A 25,753-nucleotide genomic window follows, 5' to 3' on the forward strand; every position below is an offset into this window, starting at 1 on the left:
GAAGATGGAGGATAGGACCTCCAAGCAATGGAATTGATTATTTCTAGTGAGCTTCAGCACTAAAAGATAGTAAGAAAGCAGCATAAATACATGATGCTCCTCAGCACCTCTCAGACCTCTGGGGCAGATTTCCTATGTAAAATCCTTATGTACTTATCTGCCGACCTGCCATCAGTGATGGTAGCTAGTTGGACAGGGATGAGTTTTAGTCTCACTGTAAGTGTCAATTGCATTAGTACAAAGTCTACAAAACTTCCCAGTGCTCAAGAATTTACCATGCCCATGCCTCCTGATAATTCCAAAAGAAGCTATTCTCAAGGAGGGGAAAAGTATAAAATGAAACATAATAAATAGGGATGTAGTTGGACCCAGCCAATCCTGGGTTATTTCCGGTTTAGAAATAAGGCATATCAGGTGGCTTGTCCTTGTTTTAAGTGGCCTGTCACCCTGTAGTATAAGCAGAATTGTGATTTTACTTACTGCCAGTAAACCCAGTAAGCATATATTAGGCTTCAGATCTTTTTAAGTTATAAGCTACCCAGGGTCCCCAGTGGACCTACTGGCGCTCAGACTGGTGACTGACCTCCCTTCTAACAAGGTAAACTAGTCAGCCAGTTTGCCTGACTGTTCAGTGCCCTCTGTGTATCATTCTCTTTTTCCCCCTTTCTCACCAAGTAGAAGCTTGAATTTAGTGTAGGGGTCATGTAGATGATTTATTTGTTTCTAAGTATGAAGCTGAGGTGATTTACAAGTGAAATAAAACATATAACCAGAGCCCTCAAAATTCAAGGGAGAATCTAGGTGTAAAGCAACTGGACAGGAACCAGAAATTCAGATAGAAGGTAACAACAAAATCTAGAAGTATCAGGCTAGATAGAGTAAAAGAGTTCAAAAAGAAGAGTGAAATTAAAATCCTAAAATACTCTCTGAGATACAGCTGCAGTGGCCATAAGTAGGTTCATATCCCCAGGGGTAGAGGGGGAAGAACTATTCAAGGGCTCTAAGCTGGCTCAGATTCCAAGTTGGTTTATGAACCAGCAACACCGCTCCCGTTCCCATGTCCATGATAACAAGTCTCCCAGGGAGCTTGCCAAGCTTTCATAGAAACTAATCATTCAAGGCCAGATTTGAAGCTTGGAGGTAGAATTCTGTTACTAGTGGCTGATAGGACCTCAGCTCTTACTCCTTCTTGCAACAAACATCCTTTCAGCTTGAATTTCAAATTTGTATTAGATCGTGCTTATTTTACTTCATTCTTACAGCAACCCTGAGAGATGGGTAGTGTTCCCATTGTACATCATTGCAAGGATAGACCTCTTCATTTGTCCTCTAATAGTTGACACTGAATGTTAAATTTATAAACTCTAAGATATTGTTCATTTAAGACTCATTATATTAGTTTCTGTGCAGTAGGCAGTTGTGAGATATTATATCCATTTCTCTGCCTCATTGGAACAGCTACTACTAGAAAGTGTTTTTTAAAAGTTAAAATCGAGGGAAAGAATAGCAGAAAACAACAGAACACAAAAACCCTTAAGGAAAAAATATGATAATAAATCTAATTATTGGCTATAAGAAAATGTAATGATTTTTCTTTAGCATAGGGAGAGAACACTCCTCAACTAAATTTTACAAAGTTAGCATAACCTTAATACAAAAATCGGGCAAGAGAAGTGTGAAAGAGGACAATTAAAGACCATTCTCGATCATGAACATAAAAAATCTTATGCAAAGTATTAGTAAAGTAAGTCGAGCAATATATAAAAAGTATGTACATTGTCAGCTAATTAGGATTATTCCAGGAATGCCAGGATTGTTTTGTAGAATTTATCCCATTAAAACTCTTAGAAAACTAGGAAAAGAGGAAACTTCCTTAATCTCTAAAGGATGCCCATAAAAAATCTGTAGGAAAAGTCACATTTTCAAAGAATACTGCCAGTGTTTCACCATTAAAGACCAGAAGCTTATTCGACAGTGTACCGGAATCCCAGCTGGTACAGTAAAGCAAGAAGCAGTAATAAGAGAATAAAATTTACAAAATTATTGTGTATTAAGTCAGTACACATAAATGTGTTGTGTTTCTATACATCAAAAGCAATTAGAAAATGGGACTTTAAAAAAGATACAAATAGAGATATTTTGTTCAGGAATACACACAAAGATTTTGGTTCTTCCCAAAGTGATTTCTAGATTCAGTGCCATTTATCAGTATCTCAACAGAGTATCACTTATAATCATTAAGGTATCAAAGTTAATCTAAATGACAAATCCCCATGAGGTGGTTGTGTAAGTGTTGCTGCAAACTTATGCCACCTTTGAAAACAGTTTGGTACTCCATTTCAGGTACATTTTATGAAATAGAAATTTGATAATATTGAATCGTATATGCAAAGACTTCCTAGAATCCTTACACATTTAAAGACCACTGAAATATATCACTTTCTTCCATGTAACAAATAAAATTTGCCTTTTTAAAGTGACTTCAGAATCTTCAGGAGAAGAGAACAAAGCTATGAATTTATAGCTGTGAATTTATAGCCAGTCTAGGTTTTGCTTACTTTTTTTGCCATCTAGTGGCAATGACCATTTCTTCCTCTTTCCCCAGATAAATATTCTCACATTCTGAACAACTATCTCACCTTTGATTTTTTTCATTCAATCTTTGATTTTTAAAAAAATTTGTTTTTGTTGTTGTATATGAAATGGGAAGTTCATTTATCCTTATTTTTTTTCTCCACTGGACTCATCATACTCTCTTCATGTTCACATCATAGCAAAACATTTCATTGCCCCATTCTAATCTAACTGGTTGAATAAAAGCATGAGATCTGGACCCAAACTGCTTACTGTGAAGCCTGGCTTCACTATTTATTAGCATTGTGATCTTGGGAAATTTAAACTTCTGTTTCCTCGTCTATAAATTGGGCCATGGGGGGGTGAGGGTGGAGGATAATTGCATCTAATAAGATTGTTATGAGGACTAACTAAGGTTAATATTTATGAAGATTTTACAGTAAGATCTAGCTATATGAGTATATTTTGATAAACTCTAGCCTGGATTTCATAACCTAACAAAATTTCAAACTGCAAATTTAGATTCTTCAGTGTCAGCAGTTAGTGATAATGCTGTTTGATTTCTTTTGTTTTACAAACTTTAGCTCAGCTAACATTGGGTTTCGAGTGACTTCTGTGTGGCAGCCATTGCTAAAAGTAGGTATACTTGGAAGTTAAGTGTATGCAATGAAGGGTGGTGTGTGTGACAGAGAGAGAAGATTCAAAACAATAAGAACAAACACATTCTTGTGGTTATATTAGTTTCACGTGTACAGCATAGTGATTTGATATATATAGACCTTACAATGTGATCACCACAAATCTAGTAACCATCTGTTACCATGCAAAATTATTACAATGTTATTGACTATCTTCCCTATACTGTACGTGAGTGGGTAAATATTTTTAAGCCTGAGAAGTCTAGCTCCTTTTGAAACAGGACTTCCTAGGCCCTTCATATGTATTTTCATTGTTTTAGAAGATACCTTTTAATAATTTGTAGCCTGGAATTTAATTTTTCAATGATAATTCACTGAGTACTACAAAAGTTTAGAGAATTTGCAGGATATATGTTTAAATTTTTTTTTTTTGAAAAATTGAAATACATAAAGTTTTATTTTAGGAATTAAGTATTTTGAATAGTTGACTGCTCATACAGTTTTCACGTTCAACATATTAAAACTTAAAGTATATTTAATTCAGATATTAAAATCTACTTTGAAATGTTAACTCAGTTCTAAAATATTTATGCAAGTTGCTAGATATAGCATCTATTTTGTTTCTAGTTGTTGGGAAGTAAAATATAATTAAAACAAACTAAATCTACATTAGGGTAAAAATACTTTTTAACATTGTTGCCCCCCCCCCAAAAAAAAAATGAAAGTAGGGACTGGAACAGATGTTTGTTCACCCACGTTCATAGCAGCATTATTCACAATGGCCAAAAAGTGTCCATTAATGGATTAATGGGTAAATAAAATTTTTACATACAGTGGAATATTATTCGGCCTTAAAAGGAAGGAAATTCTGATACATGATACATGATAAATTTTGAGGACATTATGCTAAGTGAAAATAAGCCAATAACAAAAGAACAAATATTGTATGTTTCTACTTATATGCGGTGTCTAGAGTAGTCAAATTTATAGAGTCAAAAAGTAGAATGGTGGTTGCTGGGGAAAGATGGGAATGGGAAATCATTGCTTAGTGGATACACATTCCAGTTCGGGAAGATGAAAATGTTCTGAAGAATACTGGTGGTGATAATTGCACAACAATATAAATATACTTAGTGCCACAGAACTATACACTTAAAAAATGCTAACAATGATAAATTTACATTATATATCTTTTAGATAATGAAAAAATAAAATAAAATAAAACATTGTTTACTCACAGTGGCCAGGAGATACAAATCACTCACTGTGGAAAGCAGAGCTGTGAGAAATGGGAATCTCTCTCACCCCCTCATGAACACCTGTACTCTCTTCCCCAACCTCATCACCTGCCCACCCCCCAAAAAAGCAATTACAATTCATTAACTATAGCTTGCTAAGTATAAACTAATGTGATTGGTTAGGTGCTTTGTTTTTAGTGATGGTGGGGGACTTTGGAAATCTCTGAAGTTTTTCAAGTTATAAATTAATTTTTTTACATGCTACAGAAGATTAACATTTATGAGAAGCAAAATTCTTAATGATAAAGTTTCTGAACTAGAAGAAACCTTAATATCTAGTTCAAACTTCTCATTTTATAGAAAAGGAAAATTGGTGGAAAGAAATCGACTTCCCTAAAGTCAACTTTTTAGTAGTAAAACTAGAACTAAAAGCCAGGTGTCTTGATTCTTAGCTTCATGTTTTCTGGACTACACTGTACTTGTTGGAATAATTTACTGAACCAAATAGTTAAAGCTGTACCATGTTCTTAAATATTTATAAACTATATTCTGTTCCCATTGAAGATGCTAAAAACAACACATTTGTTCCATGGGCAAAGTAAGATGGGTGTGTGTGGTGAGAGGGAGAGGGGAAAGAAGAAAGAAATGAAGGATAGAGAGAGAGATAGTGAGAAATGGAGAGACTTGAAACTGACTCTCAAAGTACTCTATCTTCGGAAATCCTCTTTTTTTTAGTAGTTATAGGAGTTTCAAGCCTATAGCCAGTGAGTCCTATTCAGACTAGAAGTCTTCTGGGTCACTTAAACAAATACAAAGGAGACTCAGCTTAGTTCTTTGCTCATAAATATGAACAGTCAGTGAAGAAGTAATCCAATAACATGAAAATCCAAGGTGGTTAGAACAACAAATTTGTCTCAATTAGTATTCTGAGAGATTTAAGAGAATGTTGCACCCATAAAACAAAAACAGAGTTTTAATGTTAAAATTGATTTTACACTCTGGAATACTAATATAGTGATCTGTAAAATAAACTAGAAGAAATTCCCTAGAACATAGTGTTAAAAGAGTTGGGGAAAAGAAGAAAAAGGTTTATAGGTATAATGAGTAGTCCTTGCGATTTCCTAAATAGGAATTCCCAGTGGAACAAGGAAGAAGGTGGAGATAAAATAATAAGAGAAGTAGCAGAAGAAAAATCCTCTGAACTAAAGAAAGTCAAGGACCTGTCAAATACAAAACAATGAAAAAATAGCACATTTATATATAATCATAAAATTTAAGAGCTAAGAATAAAAGAAAATTTCACAATTTTTTTTTTTTCTGAACAAGAAGAGATGAGAATCACTTAAAAATCAGATTAGTATTAGACATCAACATTGAATGCCTAGAAGATGTGGGCCAATGATTTAAATTTTGAGGGAAATTTTAAAACGCAATTTATATTCTGAAGCATACCTAGCTTGCCATAGATCTGAAATCAAAATAAGAACTTTTTAAAAGTATACATAAAAGTGTGGTTTACTTCCCCAGGCCTTTGGGAAGGAGACATGACAAAGTGCTTGGAGGTGTATTCCAGCAAAACCAAATAAAAAAGAATCCCACAAAAAGGTTAAAATATGTGAATGAGAAACAGCAGAGGTATGTGAAAAAAATCCTAGGTAAACAGATAGCTGAGCTGTGGGCTAGCCGAGAACATAATTGTTTCAGATTAAAACAACTCACTGAAGTCTAAGAATATCTTCAAAAATAACATGGATTCTTTTGCACAAATTCTAAGAAAAAGAAGTTGGAATATTTTAAATATGTTGAAAGTTTATGAGTTTTCTGATAATTAAAAAGACAAAAACTTCAGGAAAATTAAATGGTCTTCAGAAAATTCAAATATGAAGCAAACTGAAATCTACTTATGTTTGAACAGTTATAAGGACTTGGAATTTAGTAACATAGAATAACTACTCTTTTTCTCAGTTTTATCACACTGCTTGGATGGTAGTGAATAAAATTGTAAAAAATGTTTTATTGTTATCCAAGTTTTAAAAATCTACCTATAGGTAAAACAGGAAAACCTAGTAGATATAAAACTGACTGCAAATGATATAAAAAATGTGAAAGTAATTGTACAGATAACAATGATGGTGTATGATTACATGGGGAACCAGTAGAAACTTCCTCAAATTGATAGAACAAGAAATGGAGATTCAAGTATAATATTTAAAGTTATAAAAATAACCAATAAAAAATAAAAATAACAAGTTAGAATGATCACAGAAGAGAGAAAAATAGGGTAAATCCTCTGAATCTTTCAGAGTGAGAATACCTTATAACAGAGGATAAATATGTGGTATTAAACACCAGAACTAAGAACAAATGACCCAAAATTATAATTTTGGAGACTGAGCAGGTTTGAGTTTGGGTTTAGATTGGGATTAGGGAAGAGACTTTTTGTTTTAAATTTTTGTTTTTATCAAATTTGTACAAGCACGTGGTTAATAAGCCAAATGATTTCACGAAGTTCATTATGAAAGCTTACAAACCCGAGCCCCCCATCTCCTTGATAAATCCCTTTCCAGAGACCTTTATTTTCTTTTGAAGGATCCTTTTGATGTTTACCTTCATATCTCTGGATAACACTATTATATTGCTACTTCTTACGTGTTGACATGCCACTTATAGATGAGGTTACAGCTCCCTCCCCCCATTACACGCATCCTTCCCATTCCCCCAACTTCCCCGTGTAACCTCCCATATCAGTATCTTTGGATCTTTCAGATTAGTCTCATTCCTCAGAAGTTTTTCCAGTGAAAATCTCTGGTCTTCTGAGGGAGAATATCTGGGGAACTACATTCTTAAATTGATTTTTAACCAGTCCTTATTTTAGCCTGGTGAGGAGACTTATTTTGTATTTTGTAACCTCCTATGTAGTTGAAATTTTTTAAACCATGTCTTATAATACTTTCATAATTACAATGATATTTTTAATATTGTATCAAATCTTCATTATGTAGCTTGTTTAATAATTATTGACTCTGGCTCCAATTTATCTTGTAGCAATTTCACTTGCCCGAGAACAGAAGTGGTGTTGTTTGGTATTTTTTTTACTTTATTGTAACAGCTGATTTTATTTACTACTTGGTAAAGAATGGCTCATTGGGTACTTGTTCATATGCAGTGTTGACTGTAAATGGTTTTATAATCCTTTTTACAACTCTTACCCCTCTTCGAAAAAAATAGTGTTCATCATTTATAATCAACAATAATTAAATTTTCTGAAATTTATGACTACTTTAATTAGATTATATTGAGCTCTGTATGGGTATTACATTCGGCCCTCCATGTTCATGGATTCTGTATCCATGGATCAACCAACCAGGCATTGAAAATATTCAAAAAATGTTAATGCTGTTGCTGACATGCACCATGTAGTTAGGCCTACATCGGTTTTATCTGTACTGAACATGTATAGACTTTTTTTTCTTTGTCATTATTCTCTAAACAATACAATATAACAACTATTTACATAGCACTTATATTGTATTAGGTATAAGTAAGCTAGAGATGATTTAAAGTATATAGGAGGATTTGCATAAGTTATATGCAAATACTACACTATTTTACATAAGGGAATTGAGCATCTGTGGATTTTGGTATCCTCAAGGGAGGGATGACTGTATATAGGGTGGAATGTGTATTGAATAAGCTTTCACCTGAAAAGCTTCACAGAAACAGATTTTACTTATAAATGAAAAGGGAATAATGTGTATTTGTGGAGTGTTACTACCAATGTACTACGACATTGTTTTATTTATTTTGAGGATAAGTATGTGTTGGCAAGTCTTTCCATAGAGATATCAAAAACTGATGATCGAGGGGCGGGGCAGGAAACGTGTGCCCATGTTTTAGCTTATGTTCAGCAACACGCAGAGGTGTGACTTTGAAAGCTGAGCTAATTGCACTTTCCAGTCACCAAAAGCTTGATGAGAATCTGTGGTATTAGCATATGCAAAAATCGGCAACCCTGTCCTGCTTAATCCAGAAGACTTGATTCACTTGTTAGGACATTGCTTAAGTGTGGATCATTAGGATTGTTGAGTGTTTAGAATACTGAATGGACCATGTTCAGAAATTAGTTGCCTAATGTTACAAATGTTTTTATAGTTTCTAATGGTTTACTTGCTACTCCAGTTTACAGAGAACCTTTCAAGAATGTTAATCCCTTTGACTATGCATTGACATGTATAGATAGCCTAATTGATTTGAATTGTTCATTTTTAATAAAATGGCTTTTACATTAGAATTGGGTTAGTTGTTGTAATGTTTTTGTCAAAATAACATTATCCTAAAACAGTATTGTGTAGATAGTCTAATTTAGTTCTATATGGTTTACAATGTTCAACAGGAAGATTTATGTAAATTGATGGAAAGGCCAGGAAGGTTCCAACATTTCAAGCTAGTATGGATTTAAAGGATGTCAGCTCTGATCCTGGATTGCCTGGGTTTGAAAGGCTCTAGTTCAGCACTGCCTGATAAGACTTTCCGCCGTGATGAAAATGTTCATTCTGCACTGCAGTTTGGTATCCACTAGTCATATATGGCTAGATGGCTAAGAAACTGAATATGTAATGTCAATTAATTTAAACTTAAATAGCCACATGTAGTTAGTGGCTCCTATATTAGAAAGTGCAGTAAGTATTAAACTGAGGGAAATCATAAGTATAGAATTGACATTGACTTGTTTAGGACTTTCGATCCAAATTGGTGTGCTTGGCATAGCTTACAGGCTTCTTCAGCCTTAATTTTCATCTTCTACTTTAGTGTTGTTATAGATCTACTTTCTTCACCTTTGAGCCTTATTGCTTAACTTTTTTTTTTAATTAAAAAAAAAAATCTTCATAACATTAGCATTGAGACTTTAGATGTTTACCATTAAGTATCTCTAGACTCTTATTAGTATTTACAAATTATAATTCTGCCTTAAAAAGTAACTAAAATAATTCCTTTTCAAAGAGATAGTTTTTTTCTTAAGTTTTTAAATTTCCATTCCTGTGTAGCACAGGTAATGTGGTATGTATCTTCAGAGTTAAATTTTTCTAGCAAAGTCACTGGATTACGTCCTGTGACCTCTGACAAGGAGCGCCTTTGTTGCCGATTTCTATAATGGTCTAAAAGGAGAAAGAAATACAGCCTATCCCAAAGAGATAAAAGTCTTTCACAAGCTATATTTCTATATAATACATACACAAATAAGATAGAAAATGTATTAAAATATCATGCTAAACACCTAGTTTTTAAGTTACACTTCACAGAAAGCTTGTTCATTGTAAATGTTTTGGATGCTCCGTCCTCACTGAAAAAGCATGTTGCCAAAATTCTTTAAAGGTGAATATTCAGTTTCTCTGCATGCACTACATTGTGTAATGTATATGGCTCTCTAAAGACCATAACACTCATGGTTTCTCCTTATCACTGTACTTTGGTAAATATCTCTACAGATTACATACTAGATCTTAGGATGGGAGTGCCAAACTTGCTTGATACCCTCAAAGGATATGGAAGTGAGGTTAATTTTCCTTGCTTTAGTATTGATACACCCCTAAGCTACTGTGACTGCTTTGTATAGTACTGCGATTTCTGTTCAGTAGTCTAGGGATATGTTGGTCTTCTGGGCTGCTTGTACAAAACTGACCTGAAATCTGATTTTTCTGCTTTTTCATAATTGAATATCATCTCTGCTCTTCACTTCTGATTTTAGTTCATTTTGATCTTTGATACCTCTTGCTGTTAATATTCAAACATCCACCTCATTTGTCCATTTTCGGTGTGAGACTCTTCTGTAAATCTAATTTTATATTATCTGGTTTCTTCTGTCAGTTTACCTAAAAAAAAAAAAAAAAAATCAGACTTTAATTTCTCTAAACAAAGATAAGTGTCAAAAATGAGTTTGTGTTTTTTTTTAAAGTAGCAAATGGACCAATATTTACATTTTGTGTAGTCTTCCCGTTTTCAATTATTTCTCATCTTTAAATGATCAGAATTTGTTTATAACTTTAAAAAAATAATCTCTGGGAAGTATTCTGTTAATTCTGAATCATTGGGACTTCCAGGAGCCTGATTGCTAGATAAATGGGCCTATAATTAAGTAGAAGTAGTTGCACAGTCTCTAGGTGACAGGATAAATTCTAACATTCTACAGAATAGAATAAGTAATATTAACTTCCCCAGATTTATTCATAAATGAGGCCAAATTCAAAATAATTCATCTTGGACTTTAGAATATAGTTCTTAACATGAAACCAAGTGTATCAAAAATATAAGTGGCTTATCACATACTACCTACACAATAAATTGGATCGAACACAGTTGTCAAAATATCACACAAAAAGAAGAAAAGATAAGCATTTTCAAATTTTTTCTCTAAAACCTTTAAAAGACTTTGAGTATCAAGTGTTCTATTCATTACAACAAAATCTTGAACCCTAAAAGAATTAGTTGTCCTTTGTAGATGGTAGCAATATGAGTCAATCTGCCTTACCAAGAAACTGCTACAGAGATGGTGGGAGATTTTTTCAGTAAATTGTTATCACATCAGGAATATACAAGAGTCATTTCAGTAATTCTGTCAGAAGAGAGGAAGAAGATATAGTAAGCCATTCTATTCAGACTTTTTTTAACTAGTCTTCCTGTTTTGCTGAGAAAAAGCTCAGATGTTCATATTTTTTTCCTTTGTCATTGAGCAAGACAAGTTACCAGGAGAAGCAAGTTCTTAAATTATTATTTCATACAGTTTTAGGAAATTCCTCCTACTATGAGTGAAGTAACTCTCAGTCTCCTGCCAAAAGGAAAACCTTAATTTTCACAATGGGCCATCTGTTTAACATTGAGTTGACCTTTCATTTTGTGAACTGATTTCGAGATAGGCAAATTTTACTTCTCCTTGGAAGACTGTCCTATTCTGTCGATTCATAACACACTGAATGATTTTAGTAACTAGCAATGCATTTCCCACATACACCCACCCCCAAAGCTTAGGTTCACAGGTTTTTATTTGACAGTTTCTATTTTGCCCCCATATGAGAAACCTAAGTAGTTGTCACAAAACCTATTTTCTTTCTTTGTTAACATGTGATTTAGTAAACTTTTTTCTTTTGTAGGGGCTTCTTAGATGCAGAGAGTTGAATTAACCTTATTAATTTACTAACTCATTCATCCAAAAAATATTAGAAACTCTATTATGTGTCAGGTACTCTGCTTGGCACTAGGGGTCCAGAAGTAAGCAAAATGTGATTTTGCCTCCCTACAACTTGTCTCGTTCGTGGCGCATTATCATCATCAATCTATGAACATAGGTCTTGTTCTTGTTTTACTTCATTTTTATTTTTTCCCTTCAAACTCTTTCCTTCTTTCCTCCTCCATAAACATACACTTGGATATGCATGTCCTTAGATATTTGTCCTTGAAGACATATAACATTTATATATGTTTTTAATTTATGTTAATGGTAGCATAGATCTATTTATTCCTTACTTTTTTCACCTAGTGCTATATTTTTAAGCTCTAGCCATCAAAGTTACTACTTCTGACTCTATAATATTCCATTGTCTGCATCCAACACATTAACATTTGTTTCCCCATTGATGGAATCTATGTTGCTTTCTGCACCTTAACACAAATAATGCTGCAGTGAGCACCCTTGTATTTTTCACGTTAAGGCCTATGCAAGTATTTTCTAGAGCACTTAACCCAAGAGTGTGATTCTGGGTCATAGATAGACAAAATGGTTTACCAAGCAGTTCACAAAAGTTCCTATTTTCTCCCATTTTTACCACTAACTTGATATTACTTAGTTTTCCAATTTTAATTTTTCTCATAGTGTTAAAGTGGTATGTCTTCATTTCTGACAGTTGGCAAGAGTGACCTTTCTTTATATACTTGTTAGCCTTGTTTGTCCTTCTATAAATTGCCTATACATATCTTATGCCCATTTGTTCTCTTAAAGTTACCTGTTTTTTTCTTGTTTTTGTAGAAATTCCTTATATTTTAATATTAATGCTCTGACAGTTTTGTATGAAAAAATCATCTTTCCCAAAGCATTTATCACTAAACTGAGAAATCCTTTATTTAAATGAAGTTAAATCTGCCAACGTTTTTATCATTTGTGGCTTTTTTTTTTTTTTTTAAGTTATATTAGTTTGCCTCTTAGGTCTATAATCCCTCTGTGGTCAATGTTTTACATACTGAGAGTCAGAGACCCCTAGCTACTTTTGCCTACGTGATAAATTTTCCCAGGACCATCTTCTCAAGGATCCATCCTTTCCTACTGCTTTGAGAAATCAGCTATGTCATAGGAGATTCTCATTTATACATAGGTCTGTTTATAAGCTCTGTCTTCTGTTGCTAGGTCTATTTATTTCTGTGCCAGTACCAATCTGTCTTTATTACTTTGTCTTTGTGTAGTCTGTCTTAATACCTGGAGAGAAAATTCCCAGCTACCCAGCAAATACATGTGTGCTTTTGCTCTTTCTTTGCAAAGTTACCTTAGCTTTCTAAAGACCTTTTTTTCCCTAGCAGCTTTAGTAAGATATAATTCACATACTATATAATATGTGATTTTTAATATATTATTAACAGTTGTGTGGCCACCACCCAAATCAATTTTAGAATATTTTTCTTACCCCCAAAAGAAATGCCATACTCTTTAGCCATTGCTCTACAGCCCTAAAACCACTAATTTATTTCTGTCTATATAGATTTGCCTATTCTGAGCATTGCAAATAAATGGAATCCTACAATAAATGATCTTTTGTGACAGATTTATTTTACTTAGAATAATTTTTTTCAAGATTCGTTCACTTTGTAGCATGGATTAATACTGTTCTTTTTTATGGCCAAATAATATTCCATTGTATGGATATTACACATTTTGTTTACTCATCAGTCAATGGGCACTTGGTGGTTATTTTGGCTGTTATGAATTATATCACTGTGAACATTTGTGTACAAGTTTTTGTGTGGACATACGTTTTCATTTCTCTTGCATTTATACCTAGGAGTGGAATTGCTAGATCAAATAGTAACTCTGTGTTTAAGTTTTTAAGAAACTGCCAAACTGTCTTCCAAATTAGTTGCCCCATTTCGCCTCCCACCAACAAGATATGAAGGTTCCAGTTTCTCCAAATCCTTGTCAACCCTGCTATGATCTGCCTTTTTTATTATAACCATACTAGTGTGTATGAAATGGTATCATTGTGGTTTGATTTGCATTTGCCTAATGACTAATCATATTGAGCATCTCTTCAGATGCTTTGCTTACTAGCCATTTGTATATCTTTGGAGAAATGTCTATTCAGATTCTTTGTCCATTTTTTATTTATTTATTTATTTTTTGTTACTTTTACTCAAATCCATGCATTTCATCAAAATTATTTAATTTATTGACTTTTTTGGGAAAAAAAAGTCTTATTCATTTAGTATTTTGTACTTTTTCTCTTGATCAGTCATGTCTGAGTATTCTTTCCACAAAACAGTGGTTATGAGTTCAGGCCCAGTTTTTCTACCATTTATCAGTTCCACCACTTACCACCTGTGTGACCTTTGGCAGGTTACATAACTACTCTGACTCTGTTTCCTGAAATAGGTATAATAATAGTCACTGTGTCAGAGGGTTGTTGAAAGGATCGAGTTAAAATGTGAAAAGTGTTTAAAACAATACCTGACAGTATAAGTACTCAGTGAATGCTAATTGCTATTAGTAGTAGTGGAAGCCTTTTCTAAGAATCAGCTTTTGGGTCTGTTAATTTCTCTATTGCTTTTTGTTCTCTGTCGTAAATATCTGCCCTTAATTTCCTTTTTTCTTTGTGCTTAACTGCTCCTTCTTGAGTTTAACATGCTGATAAATATTCAAAGCTAGACATTTGCAATAAATAACAATACTTAAGATGTATCCTACAAACTACAGTTTTCGTGGTGGTTATATCTGAGTCATACTTACATTCATGTTTTTCTTCCATGTCTTTAGCTTATCAATATTAATATCATTCTGAATAAGTCAAGTGACTGGTGCCCCAGCATATTTTCACTTCTTAAATGCACCCTAACTCTTCTTTCAATCCTCTCCATATTGGTATTCTCCAAAATTTTGATTTTGGATTGTTAGGGATAGATATATTTTGCTGCCTTTTTTTTCCCCTCCATTGCTTACTTATAAAAACATATATTAACTTTTTCTTTATTTGTCATAGCTCAGATACTCAGAATCTCTTAGATTTATTTTTCTCCTTACTGGAGTTTTTCAAAGAAGGTCTTGCTTTGATAAACCTGACTTTTTGTATTCCTGCAGATATTTTTTATTTTATCCTTATGTAAAATTCTAAGTTCAAAGTCTTTTTCCTTTAATACTATCCCTCCAACAATGCCTTCTTGTTTCTAGTGTTGCTCTTCAAAAGTCAGACGTTTAACTGATTCTTGTTCCTTCGTAGGTAATCTTTTCTTCCTTTTTGGAAATTTTCATATTTTTGTTTCTGGCAATTTTAATATTTACTGTAATGTGTCTAACTGTGAGAGTTTTCTTAAGTATCTGTTTAGCACTCCGAGCTGTTTCAATATGAACTTTCCTTAATTCTGAGGCATTCTTAGATTATTTTATCATTTCTCCTCTCTATTTTTATCTCAGGACTCCTATAATACTACTAATAATGGTATTTCTATTCTTATCCTCCTTAAATTTTATATTTTCTATCTCTTCATCCTTCTCCATATCTGGGAATTCCTTAACTTCATTTTCCAACTCATAAGTGTGTTCCTCAACTGTTATTGATTTTCATACCCAATCAGTTTAAATCTTTATTTCAGATACTGATTTTTTTTTTTTATGTCAGAGATTATGTTGGATTTTTCTTTATGACACTTTTCTCTACTTTATCTTTAAGTATTATTTCTCTCATTCACTTACCTACTCTTTTTTTTTTACAGATATATAACAATTTAAATCCTTGTTCCAAAAATAAATTATTCAATTTGTTATTTGTCTTTTATGGCTTTTGTGTGCTCTGAGATATCTATCATTTCCCCCCTCCGATTATTTTCTGCCTTGTGTCTTCAAGATTTTGTTGCCAAGAAATAACTGGTAAATGACATTTTTATTCTGATGAGTTTTATATAAAACAAATTGGACTTAAAAATATCTAAATTGAACAGCTATCTTAATGATTTTTAATTTTTTTTAATACTTTTACTGCAAAATTTTTCACTTACTGAAGGGAAGAGAATAACTTTTAAACAAGTCTGTGTTGCTGCTTATACCAGGACTATTATTAGGAAGGTGATAATTTGCAAGTTGTTTTTTGTTTTTGTTTTTTTTTTAGGTGAAGCAACCTTTGGGTGACCTCACAGATTGTAAGGACCTTGTCAGCTTAAAATTCCTTATTTTTTAATTTTTTACAAAACAGCACCTGGTATTCTAGGTGATCTCCCATCCAAGTACTAACCAGGCCTGACCCTGCTTAGCTTCCGAGAGCAGACAGGATTGGGCTTGCTCAGGGTAGCATGGCCGTAGACAAGTTTTTGTTTTTAAGTGGACACCATTTAACTAGGTTTGAGGCAGTAGTGGTGGGAATAATTTCCCTGCCACCATTAAGAAGGTCAAGTTGTCTTCATTAGACTAAACCCTAGCATTGCAGCTTTTCTCCTGTGTGCATCTCATCTTTGGTGTTCATTCCCAAAGCATCTCTGCAGCATTATGTATGTTCAGTCAGCCAGGTTTATTTCAAAATTATTGTAGTATATAAAAAACTTCATGTTCAAGAGATAAATTGTAGGAACATAATCTAGCTATATACAATTTACTTATTAATCAAGCTTTTAATAGGCTGTTGTAGGTCAACAGTTGATGGCATATATAAGGTATTGGGGGTGAGAACTAACCGTAGGCAGATTATTAAGTAGATAGCATTGCTATATTGTATCTTCTACCTCATCTTTTTTCCAAGTCACCTCTTTCTTTGGAACTGACCCTTTGAACTCCCTTCCCTACCATCTTTTCACTAAGTTCTTTCTTTATCTTCCTGACCAGAATAATAAATTTGTAGCCACATTCTATAGTAGACATTGTAATTTATCACAGTCTTTTCCTGCCAAGCCATGAGCGTGGCTCCAAATCCTTCTTAGCACAACACTTCAGGGAACCACTTTGAATTAGCACTAAAGATGACACCTAGTTGTCATTTCTGTTCTCTTATTCCAACTAGACTAAGACATTAACATATTCAGACTATATTTGCTTTGAAGGCTGGAAAGGAATAAAGGTAGAATAGCAAATAAAGGTGTTTTCCAATGTCCAAGCAACATTTTTGTGCCCTTCTCATTCTCTCTTTTCAAGCCTTTTATATCATTCCCTCCCTTGTTTATCTACCTTGTTCCTGCTTCTTTCTACCTAATTAGTTCACAGTAGGAACTAAAAACACTTGTATGGACAAGATAGAAGGAAATGCCTGTAGAGCAAACAAGTATTTATTTTTGCTCCTGAGTTAATATGAGATAGATACTTTAAAAATACTAATAAAAAAAGACACAGGAGAAAGTAGACCATTCCTAATGAGCCAACCATGTAGCCATTACTGTATTATATGTCTTAACTATATCATAGTGTTTGTTCTTCACAACCACTTTGTTCAGTGTAAGTATTGGTCTCATGTATGAAGACAATGAGGGTTAAAAAGGTAAATAATTTGCCCAAGGGAGCAAATTAGTAAGTAGTAGAGTTGGGATTCCATGCCCCTTTCCTTTTTTTTTCATAAATGGACTTCATATTACAGCCTTTTTAATTTGGGCAGTGATTATACACATACATGCATTTTAATGTTTTATGGGTTATTTAGGCCTCTGGCACTATGGCTAAAATGATTAGCTTTTGGTCCAAGGAGTTTTCTGAGCCCTTGGCAGTGTAGCCCAGTGATGAAGGACAATGATTGAGCCTGGCGTCAGATCCTGACTCCACCATTGCCTCAACCTTGTGCAAGTTTCCTTTCTCATACCAACATACAGAGTTGTTTTGAGGATTAAACATAGAGATGTGCCTAGAACACATAGCACAATGCCTGACAAATAGTAAATGCTTCATAAGTGCTATTATCATATAGTTACTATATCATGTTAAATCCTGAACTTCTCCATGAGAATTTTTATATTCTATATTAAAGATATTTCATACCTTTTATGTTGTAGATAAGTAACAAATATTACCTGTACTTTGTATAATTTTTCATATTTTGGTTAAATATTATAAGATATAATCACTACTATTTGAAACTTGTCATATATTATTTGACTCTCCTGATCAGGAATATTTCCCTCATCCCAGGATTTACAGTATTTCTAGAAAGATCCCAAAAATATGTTTTGGGGGAGGATACTTGAAATAGTAGTAGACAGTGACCACTGGTGTCTTTGTTTTAACCTTCTATTGTATAAGAATGCAGAATCCACATTCAGTGATTAAAACATTTTCCTGTCTCCTTTTATTTTTCAGAAGATGAATAATCTTTCGTTTAGTGAGCTATGTTGCCTCTTCTGCTGTCCACCTTGTCCAGGGAAAATTGCTTCAAAATTAGCATTTTTGCCACCTGATCCAACTTACACGCTGATGTGTGATGAAAGTGGAAGCCGCTGGACTTTACACCTATCAGAACGGGCAGACTGGCAGTACTCTTCTAGAGAAAAAGATGCTATTGAGTGTTTCATGACTAGAACCAGTAAAGGCAACAGAATTGCCTGCATGTTTGTGCGATGCTCACCCAATGCCAAATATACTTTACTCTTTTCACATGGAAATGCTGTTGATCTTGGGCAGATGAGCAGCTTTTACATAGGACTGGGATCACGGATTAATTGTAATATATTCTCATATGATTATTCTGGATATGGTGCGAGTTCTGGGAAACCAACAGAGAAGAACCTCTATGCAGACATAGAAGCTGCTTGGCTTGCTCTTAGGACAAGGTAAATGGGAATTATTTTCCACACTTAGGGTGATTAAAATTGTCTTGTATAAGTAAGAATAAAAGCTTTCTTTATAACTCATGTCTTGAAGTACTAAACGGAGATTATATTTACCAATATATGAAGAGTTAAACTTAGATTATAATTTTAAATTTTGTATAGTGGTATAAAAAGTTTTTTAAGACAGGTCACATTTGTATGTGTTAGTGTGTGTGTGTGATTTTCTTAAACATTTAAGTCAATAACAAATGTTTGGTTTTATAAACTTTAAATTAGAGTGTTATATAAAAATGAGTATTCAAAGTTGCAGTATTTCAAGGCATGAGAGAAAATAGTGATTTAGCTAATTAATCATTCACTTGATCTATCATTAACCATGTAAGAGGCTGGTGTGTTTTTGTTAAAATCCTAAGCCAGGGTTTGCATGATTTTATATAATTATCTCCTAGAAGGTATGACTTAAAGATATCTTATTGGAACTATTTTTAAAGTACTTATTCTGTAAAACTGAAATTTTCTTTGCATTCTAGACTCATAAAATTTGGAGAGATGATGTCAAGTGAAAATTTAAAAAGTAATGTAATGATAAATCATTTAAGTAAATTCTCTTACTGTGTCAATTATTCTTTGATGATAACAGAATACAATTTTGGGAACTAGAAAATGAATTAATCTTTTTTAGTCACCGGAATACTTATAAATTTTCTTGAAAAATAATGCAATTTTGTAGACTTCACTGTATTTTCTCATCAGTGTGCAATAAATAGAAAGGTATCAGTACAAGTTACTCTTCATATTATACACTGCTAAAGCTGCCTGACTTCCAGAGTATTTTAGATGAAACTAAAGAACATAAAGAAAACTTAGCATTTCTAATTTAATGTTTAACTACTAGTGGTTTCAGTAAGTTAAGAACCTCAATTTTGTTAGTAGGCATAACCTTTTTTAGAAAATGTCTTAAAACCATTCACCCCTCTAAGGTATATAATAAAACTGAACTTCCAATGCAAAATTGTGTATAAAGGGAATTTTTGAATCAATTGAAGTGACACGAAAACATATATCTGATGAGTAAAAAAAAAAGAGAGAGAGTAAGTAATATAAGTAGTAGGTAAGGAGTTCGGGTGAGGAATGTTAAAAATATATAAGCTTTAAAACCACTTTAAATGATCAAAGTCGAAAATCTGCTTCAGATATACTGATGTCAGTCCCCTCAGGCCTACAAACAAAAATGAGTGCCCAGTTGAATGTAGTATAATAACTGTTAAGAAAGTGTGATCACGTATTTCTTATAACAGATTTATTACAATATAATTTACTCTTTTAAAGTATAACTTTTGTGAATTAGTATAGTTTTTTTAAGTATGCTAAGTTAAAGCAGATAGCCTTCATTATTAGTGCTTCTAAGTAACATAAAACATTAGTGTCTAATTCAGTATTCTATGTTTATGTAAAAAGAAAAAAACATTGTAAATGGTCAGCTTATTTTTTTAAACCTGGCAAAAAACAAATTGAAAAAAAAAATCCAAAAAGAATCCCAAGCCTGAATAAAATAAACCTTTTTTACACACGTGATGACCCAGTATAAATGAGGAACAAGGATAGAAGAGATATTCCTAAATAGTGCTACATATTAGTTTAGCATAGAATTTCAGAGTTATATTTTTTTTTCAAGTATAGTCTTAGGAAATTTATTCATCTTCTCTGAGCCTGTTTCCTTATCTTTTTAATGAAGAAATTGAATTAAATCATTTCTAAGATCCTTTCCAGTTCTGGAATTCTGTCATCTAATAAAATGTATGTAATCAGAATTCAAGCTTTTTATTTCCTTTGCTTGATTTAAGTTAAGTTAGGGCTTATGTAACCAGGAAGGGAAAAATAAATAATGAACTTAAGTAATTATTATTTGAATGATCTCCTTTTCAATAATCTATAATAACCCAGTTTCTGAATTTCTGATCGATCAACAGAAAATGAGGGACTAATATTCACTGTGCAGCCTTCCCCGATAGCTGTTGAAATCATTGTCTTTGTGCTATAATGGAAAAAGCACAAGACTGGGAGTCAGGATACCTGGGTTCTAATTATAGGTCTGACACTAACTTACTGTAACTTTCAGTTAGCAACTGAACTAGCTTAGATGGTCCTTAAAGTCCCTTCTAACTTGTACTATTCTGAAATTCTGTTATTGCTTCGAATCCTCTGATGCTAAACTGGCAGCTCTTCTGTTTCTCTGGAGTCTTGCCATTGCTAGCTTTAGTCTAAAACCCATGGTTGCCACCAACGGTACTGCTGCTATTCAGCTAACAGCAACTGTGCAGCCTCAAGAGTTATGCTGATACTGTAAACGTTCATTTTCCCAATTTTTTCATTCCTATTAAGTATACACAGCTAGGTCTATTGTAAAGAAAAAAGCTTTTCTGAGTTTACTTAGATTTAGAATCAGTCGGAAGTAGATGGAACCCAGTCTGTGGGACATATCCAGATGCTGAGTAGGACTTACTAGAAGAAACTATGGGGAGGTATGTTACCATCTGGATAATCCAAAGGGTCCTGTGCCCCTGGAAAAGGCCATGGGGATCATATGGGATTTGTCTTGCTTTTTCCTAGTGAAATGTTCAAATAATTTAGAAAGCTCTATTATCTTTTCGAAAGATTAGAAGCTGTTGTGCAAATGGCCCTTAGCAGCCCAAAGTGACTACTGTCACACTTCTAAAGTGGAAAGGCTTATTTGATGTCACTCTTAACTCTTAACTCCATATTCATTCGCTCCTATAGCATCTCACTTAAACTTGCAGTAATTTACAGTTGGGACAATTATACTATAGACAAGTAATGGTGCCTGGAATATAATATGTACCCAATATTACTGAGTCAATGAGTTTACATATTTAAATCTGAAGCGTTTTTAAATGGAATAAAGCAATACATACTCTTGAAATTTTAGCATGAAGTCTATTTATAATCAATTGAATCATATGGCATTTGGATTTCTCATTCATCTGTTTATCTTTTCAGTCATTAGTCCATTTCTATGGTAAGTAAATGCAAATTTCAGGAAATAGAGTAATTTGCTCTTGGCTAAAATGATGTATATATATATTTATATATAGATATATATATATATATATTATTCATTCCATACTGTAAACTATGTCCCATTTTCATCACTATGACCAACTTCAAAAAATAAAATGAGCTACTTTTGATGTCTAGAGAAATAAGAACTTTTGTTACATTGAATGGAAAATTAACACTAAATATCCAGTAAACATCAATCCATTGAAATATTAGTGCTATAATATGTTCCAAATTGAGTCAACCATATGCTATGTTCAATTACATAAATGGTTTAATGAATCCATTTTTAAGATTGAAATTTGAAAAGACCTAGCAATTATTTTTCCAAAAGATGAAATTGAAACAGATAAGCTAATAAAATAGATCTCACTGTAGCATTACATATGATAGTGATGACTATGAAACTTAAATTTTAAAATATAAATTTGTTGACATTGTCTTATTCTAAATCATTCTGTTATAAAATTAAGTCCTTAGGAATGATTTAACATTTCATACCAGTCCAACTCTTTTTTTTTAACTTCTGAACTTTGTAGATATGGCATTCGCCCTGAAAATGTGATAATATATGGACAAAGTATAGGGACAGTACCATCTGTGGATCTTGCTGCTCGATACGAGAGTGCTGCTGTTATTCTTCATTCTCCACTGACCTCAGGAATGCGAGTTGCTTTTCCTGATACCAAGAAGACCTATTGTTTTGATGCATTCCCAAAGTAAGTATCAATATTCAAAATACTTTAATTTATAGATACGTTTTGCAGGAGTTTTATTCCATCACTTAAAGTATTCATGATACACCTCGCTCAGCCATGAGCTTCCATTTCACATATCTTATAGAAATTGTGAAAAATTGACTTGTGAAGAGGGTGCTAGCAGGATACTAATCAGGAGGCTGAAATGTTTGAGCAATAGCGATCCAGGTGAAAAGTGCTGAGAGCCTTTTACCCCAAACAGTGGCATTAGTATTAGAGACAAGAGAATGAATTTGAGAAATAAAATTGACAGAATTAAATGTCAGACTGGATTTAGGATGCTAAAAAGAAGAACCTTGAATATAATTCCCAGGTTTCTGACTTAAGCTGCTAATGAATGATGGTGCCATTCAATGAGGCACATAATACTGGAAGAAAGGAACAAGTAGAAAATGAGACATAGGTGCATAAAAATGAGTGAATGATTTCTAATATCTATTGACAAAAGAAGTGAATTGCAAAAAAAAATTGAATCCTAAATGAACTAGAATAAATATTGCTGCCAGAAAGTCTGCAAACATACAGTGTTAGACAAATTTGAAAGAAGGGCTACTTAATTACCATCCTGCTTTTTAAAACAGGATAGTAATTCCCACCAGCTCCTCATAGTTGGAAAAAATTGATGGCCTATTTTTTTCAAAGGGAGAAGACAAGAAGTGAGAAGCTGGCAAATTTCAGTTTTATTTTCTTACCCTAATTGGCAACAATACAAAGAATTTTTTTATGAACGATAGAGGGCCAAAGGCTGGCTAAGTCATTACTCGGGTCTTTATTAGAACAGCAAACATCATTTCATAATCAAATTTTTTTCATCATTAGCCAGTAAGAGGTCATGTTCATAAGGAAACTTCTGGGACCATATGATCTTATCACCAGAACAGGCTGTGGGAGGGAGGTTTTTAGTTTTTACATTTATTTTGGGTTTGTTTTTGTTATAGATAATGATAGAGTGGAAGATATGTGCATTATACTGCTTCCGTCTAGCTGAGTGGTAGGGATGTGAAGGAGGTATTTGGGTAATGCTATCGCCATAAAACTTCTAGCTCTGTCTAACTACTCTTTTATTATTGCACCAACAGAGAAGACAGCCCTAAGAGTAAACTGTTTGGAAAAGATTATACATTTCTTTTTATTTTTATTCTAATTCCTTTTATTTTTATTCTAATTCCTTAAACTTGCGACAGCAAATAATATACCCAAACATTTCTCCTTACCAAATGCAGCCCTTAATTAATTCATTGATGATTTTTCTCCTTTTCAAGAGTCTGTCCTCATTTTATAGTTATAATGCCTCATTGCTCTAAGAATTTTTTTCAAGCATTGTTATTTGCTTGTAAGATTTCTTCTCCGCATAGTTAATGTCTCCTTTGAGTTACCTTTTTTAATTCTGATTATTTTAATCTCTTATATTTAAAGCGTTCTCTTTGGATATATGGTAATTCTTAGATGTCTGCTTATAGTTCGAGTGAGGGACTAAAGCCATGATCTGAAATAGGTGATTAAGGCTTGTTAACTATGAGTTTCACTATAGAGTGATCTAGTTAAGCCAGTAAGTTGGGGATCACCCCCCACCCCCACGTCAATATTTATATTATCTTTCCTCTTAAAACGGATAGTCTCCAAAGACTTTCTAAAACTCCTCCTTGGTGGATGAAGGCCTGGCTGCCAGCGTTCTGAAAGCCCAGTAGGGAAAAAGGGTGCACAGCAGCCAGTAAGCATATGTCTGCTCGGTCTCTGATACCTCTGCCCCAAACTGTGTCTAGCAATCCCTAGTCCACAAGCCCTCCAGTTTTGGGTGGAGAGCAATTACCAGCTGCAAAAAGAAGGGGAAAGAATCTGGGGGAGAGGGACCTTAAATTATTTCTTAAACAGATTTCGAACAAATTCTAAAGATTTTAATTACCTGCCCTCCACCCCTTGATATTTCCTAGCCTTCTGGGATATTCCATGGTATAAATTGGGTTGATTCTTCATTTCAGCCCCCAAATTTTGTTGTTTTATCACATTTGCTCTATATTTGTGAGTTAGTACCCTAAAACAAAACAGAACATTTTGCTGTCAGAGTGCAGAGAGGTATGAAGTTAAGCACATACTTGAAATGGTCCTTAGTTTCCTCCTCTCCTTACACTCTTAGATTCTCTGTGTGAAACAGCCACATTGTAGGAAGGTGCAGTAGGGTTACAGTAACCAGTGATTCCCTCAAAACAGAAGTGCATGAAGTTAAAGTTAACTTCCTCAGATACTCTGAAAGTATAGTATGTAAAGATGACTTCTGAATCTTATTTAAATCTAGGTGGCATCCATCCCTTCTGGATAAATTCAAAGACAGTTCTGAAGTTTGAATTATCCTTCTGATATAAGACAAGAAAATTTATTTTACGTTCTTTTCATAGTTAATTCATTGACTTTTCCCCCCCTCTTTCCCTACAGCATTGACAAAATCTCAAAGATAACCTCTCCAGTATTAATAATTCATGGGACTGAAGATGAAGTCATTGACTTTTCACATGGCCTCGCATTGTTTGAGCGTTGCCAAAGACCTGTGGAGCCTCTGTGGGTCGAAGGGGCAGGTCACAATGATGTGGAACTTTATGGACAGTACCTAGAAAGGTTGAAACAGTTTGTGTCACAGGAACTGGTAAATTTGTAAAATACTCTGTAAATTAGCATACCGGGTTTTCTTTTGCTGAACTGCACTCTTTGGTAAATAACATAAAACCCGAAGGTTTTGTTTGCAAATCATGTCAGTTGCCTTCATAAATGTACAGGTAATGATTTGTTAACAGACTTAATGAAGGTTTTAATTACCAGAACTAGAACTGGAAATAACAGTATCATGCAGTCAGGCTGTGTAATTTATATTTTTTCTGTGAATTTTTTTTTAAACATCAAGATGAGTACTGTATGAAATTTTAATTCTATAAAATCAACTGCTGTAAAAGTATTGCCAAATGCTTTTGCATATGAGAAACAAATTTATAAATATTTTTAAAACATCTCAATGTACTAAATCTTATCCTGGTATACAAATGTAATATTCTTTCAATAAAAAGCTATATATCTAAAACAATTCAAGTACTCGTAATAGAATAAACTATAAGAAGACATACAAGTTCACTAGAGATAACCTAAACCCTGTTGTACAGGGAAAGAAGTTTAAACGGTTATTTTATTGTAAAATACATTGGATTTTCTCTATTCCCTGGTTATCATACATTTTCTCCTTTAAAAAAATGATGTAAGTCTTAATTTTATACCATCCATTAATTTACCAACTAGTTACCTTGTAAATGAGAAGTCATAATAGCACTGAATTTTAACTAGTTTTGATTTATAAGTTTGGTACTGTGAGGCAACTACTTAAAATTTTTATTTTAGTTATTTAAAAGGCATTCAGAGCTTTAAGAATGATTTTGTATGCACTGTTGTTTTAAATTTTGACTAATCTCGTAAAATTGCAGTACTCTTTATTATAAGACAC

General features: G+C 33.3%; 1 protein-coding gene across 1 annotated transcript in view; it reads left to right on the plus strand.

Annotated features, from left to right (window-relative positions):
* Positions 1 to 25,347, plus strand: part of ABHD17B (abhydrolase domain containing 17B) — a 43,013-nt gene extending 17,666 nt beyond the window's left edge. The window contains exons 2-4 of the mRNA XM_011371266.2: positions 17,967 to 18,436; positions 22,054 to 22,233; positions 24,703 to 25,347. Of these exons, the coding sequence (XP_011369568.1) occupies positions 17,970 to 18,436; positions 22,054 to 22,233; positions 24,703 to 24,922 (867 nt within the window). The 5' untranslated portion in view covers positions 17,967 to 17,969 and the 3' untranslated portion in view covers positions 24,923 to 25,347. The remainder of the gene's footprint in view (positions 1 to 17,966; positions 18,437 to 22,053; positions 22,234 to 24,702) is intronic.
* Positions 25,348 to 25,753: the final 406 nt, after the last annotated feature.

Source organism: Pteropus vampyrus, unplaced genomic scaffold (genome assembly GCF_000151845.1).
Source record: "Pteropus vampyrus isolate Shadow unplaced genomic scaffold, Pvam_2.0 Scaffold186, whole genome shotgun sequence".
NCBI classification, from domain to species: Eukaryota; Metazoa; Chordata; class Mammalia; order Chiroptera; family Pteropodidae; genus Pteropus; species Pteropus vampyrus.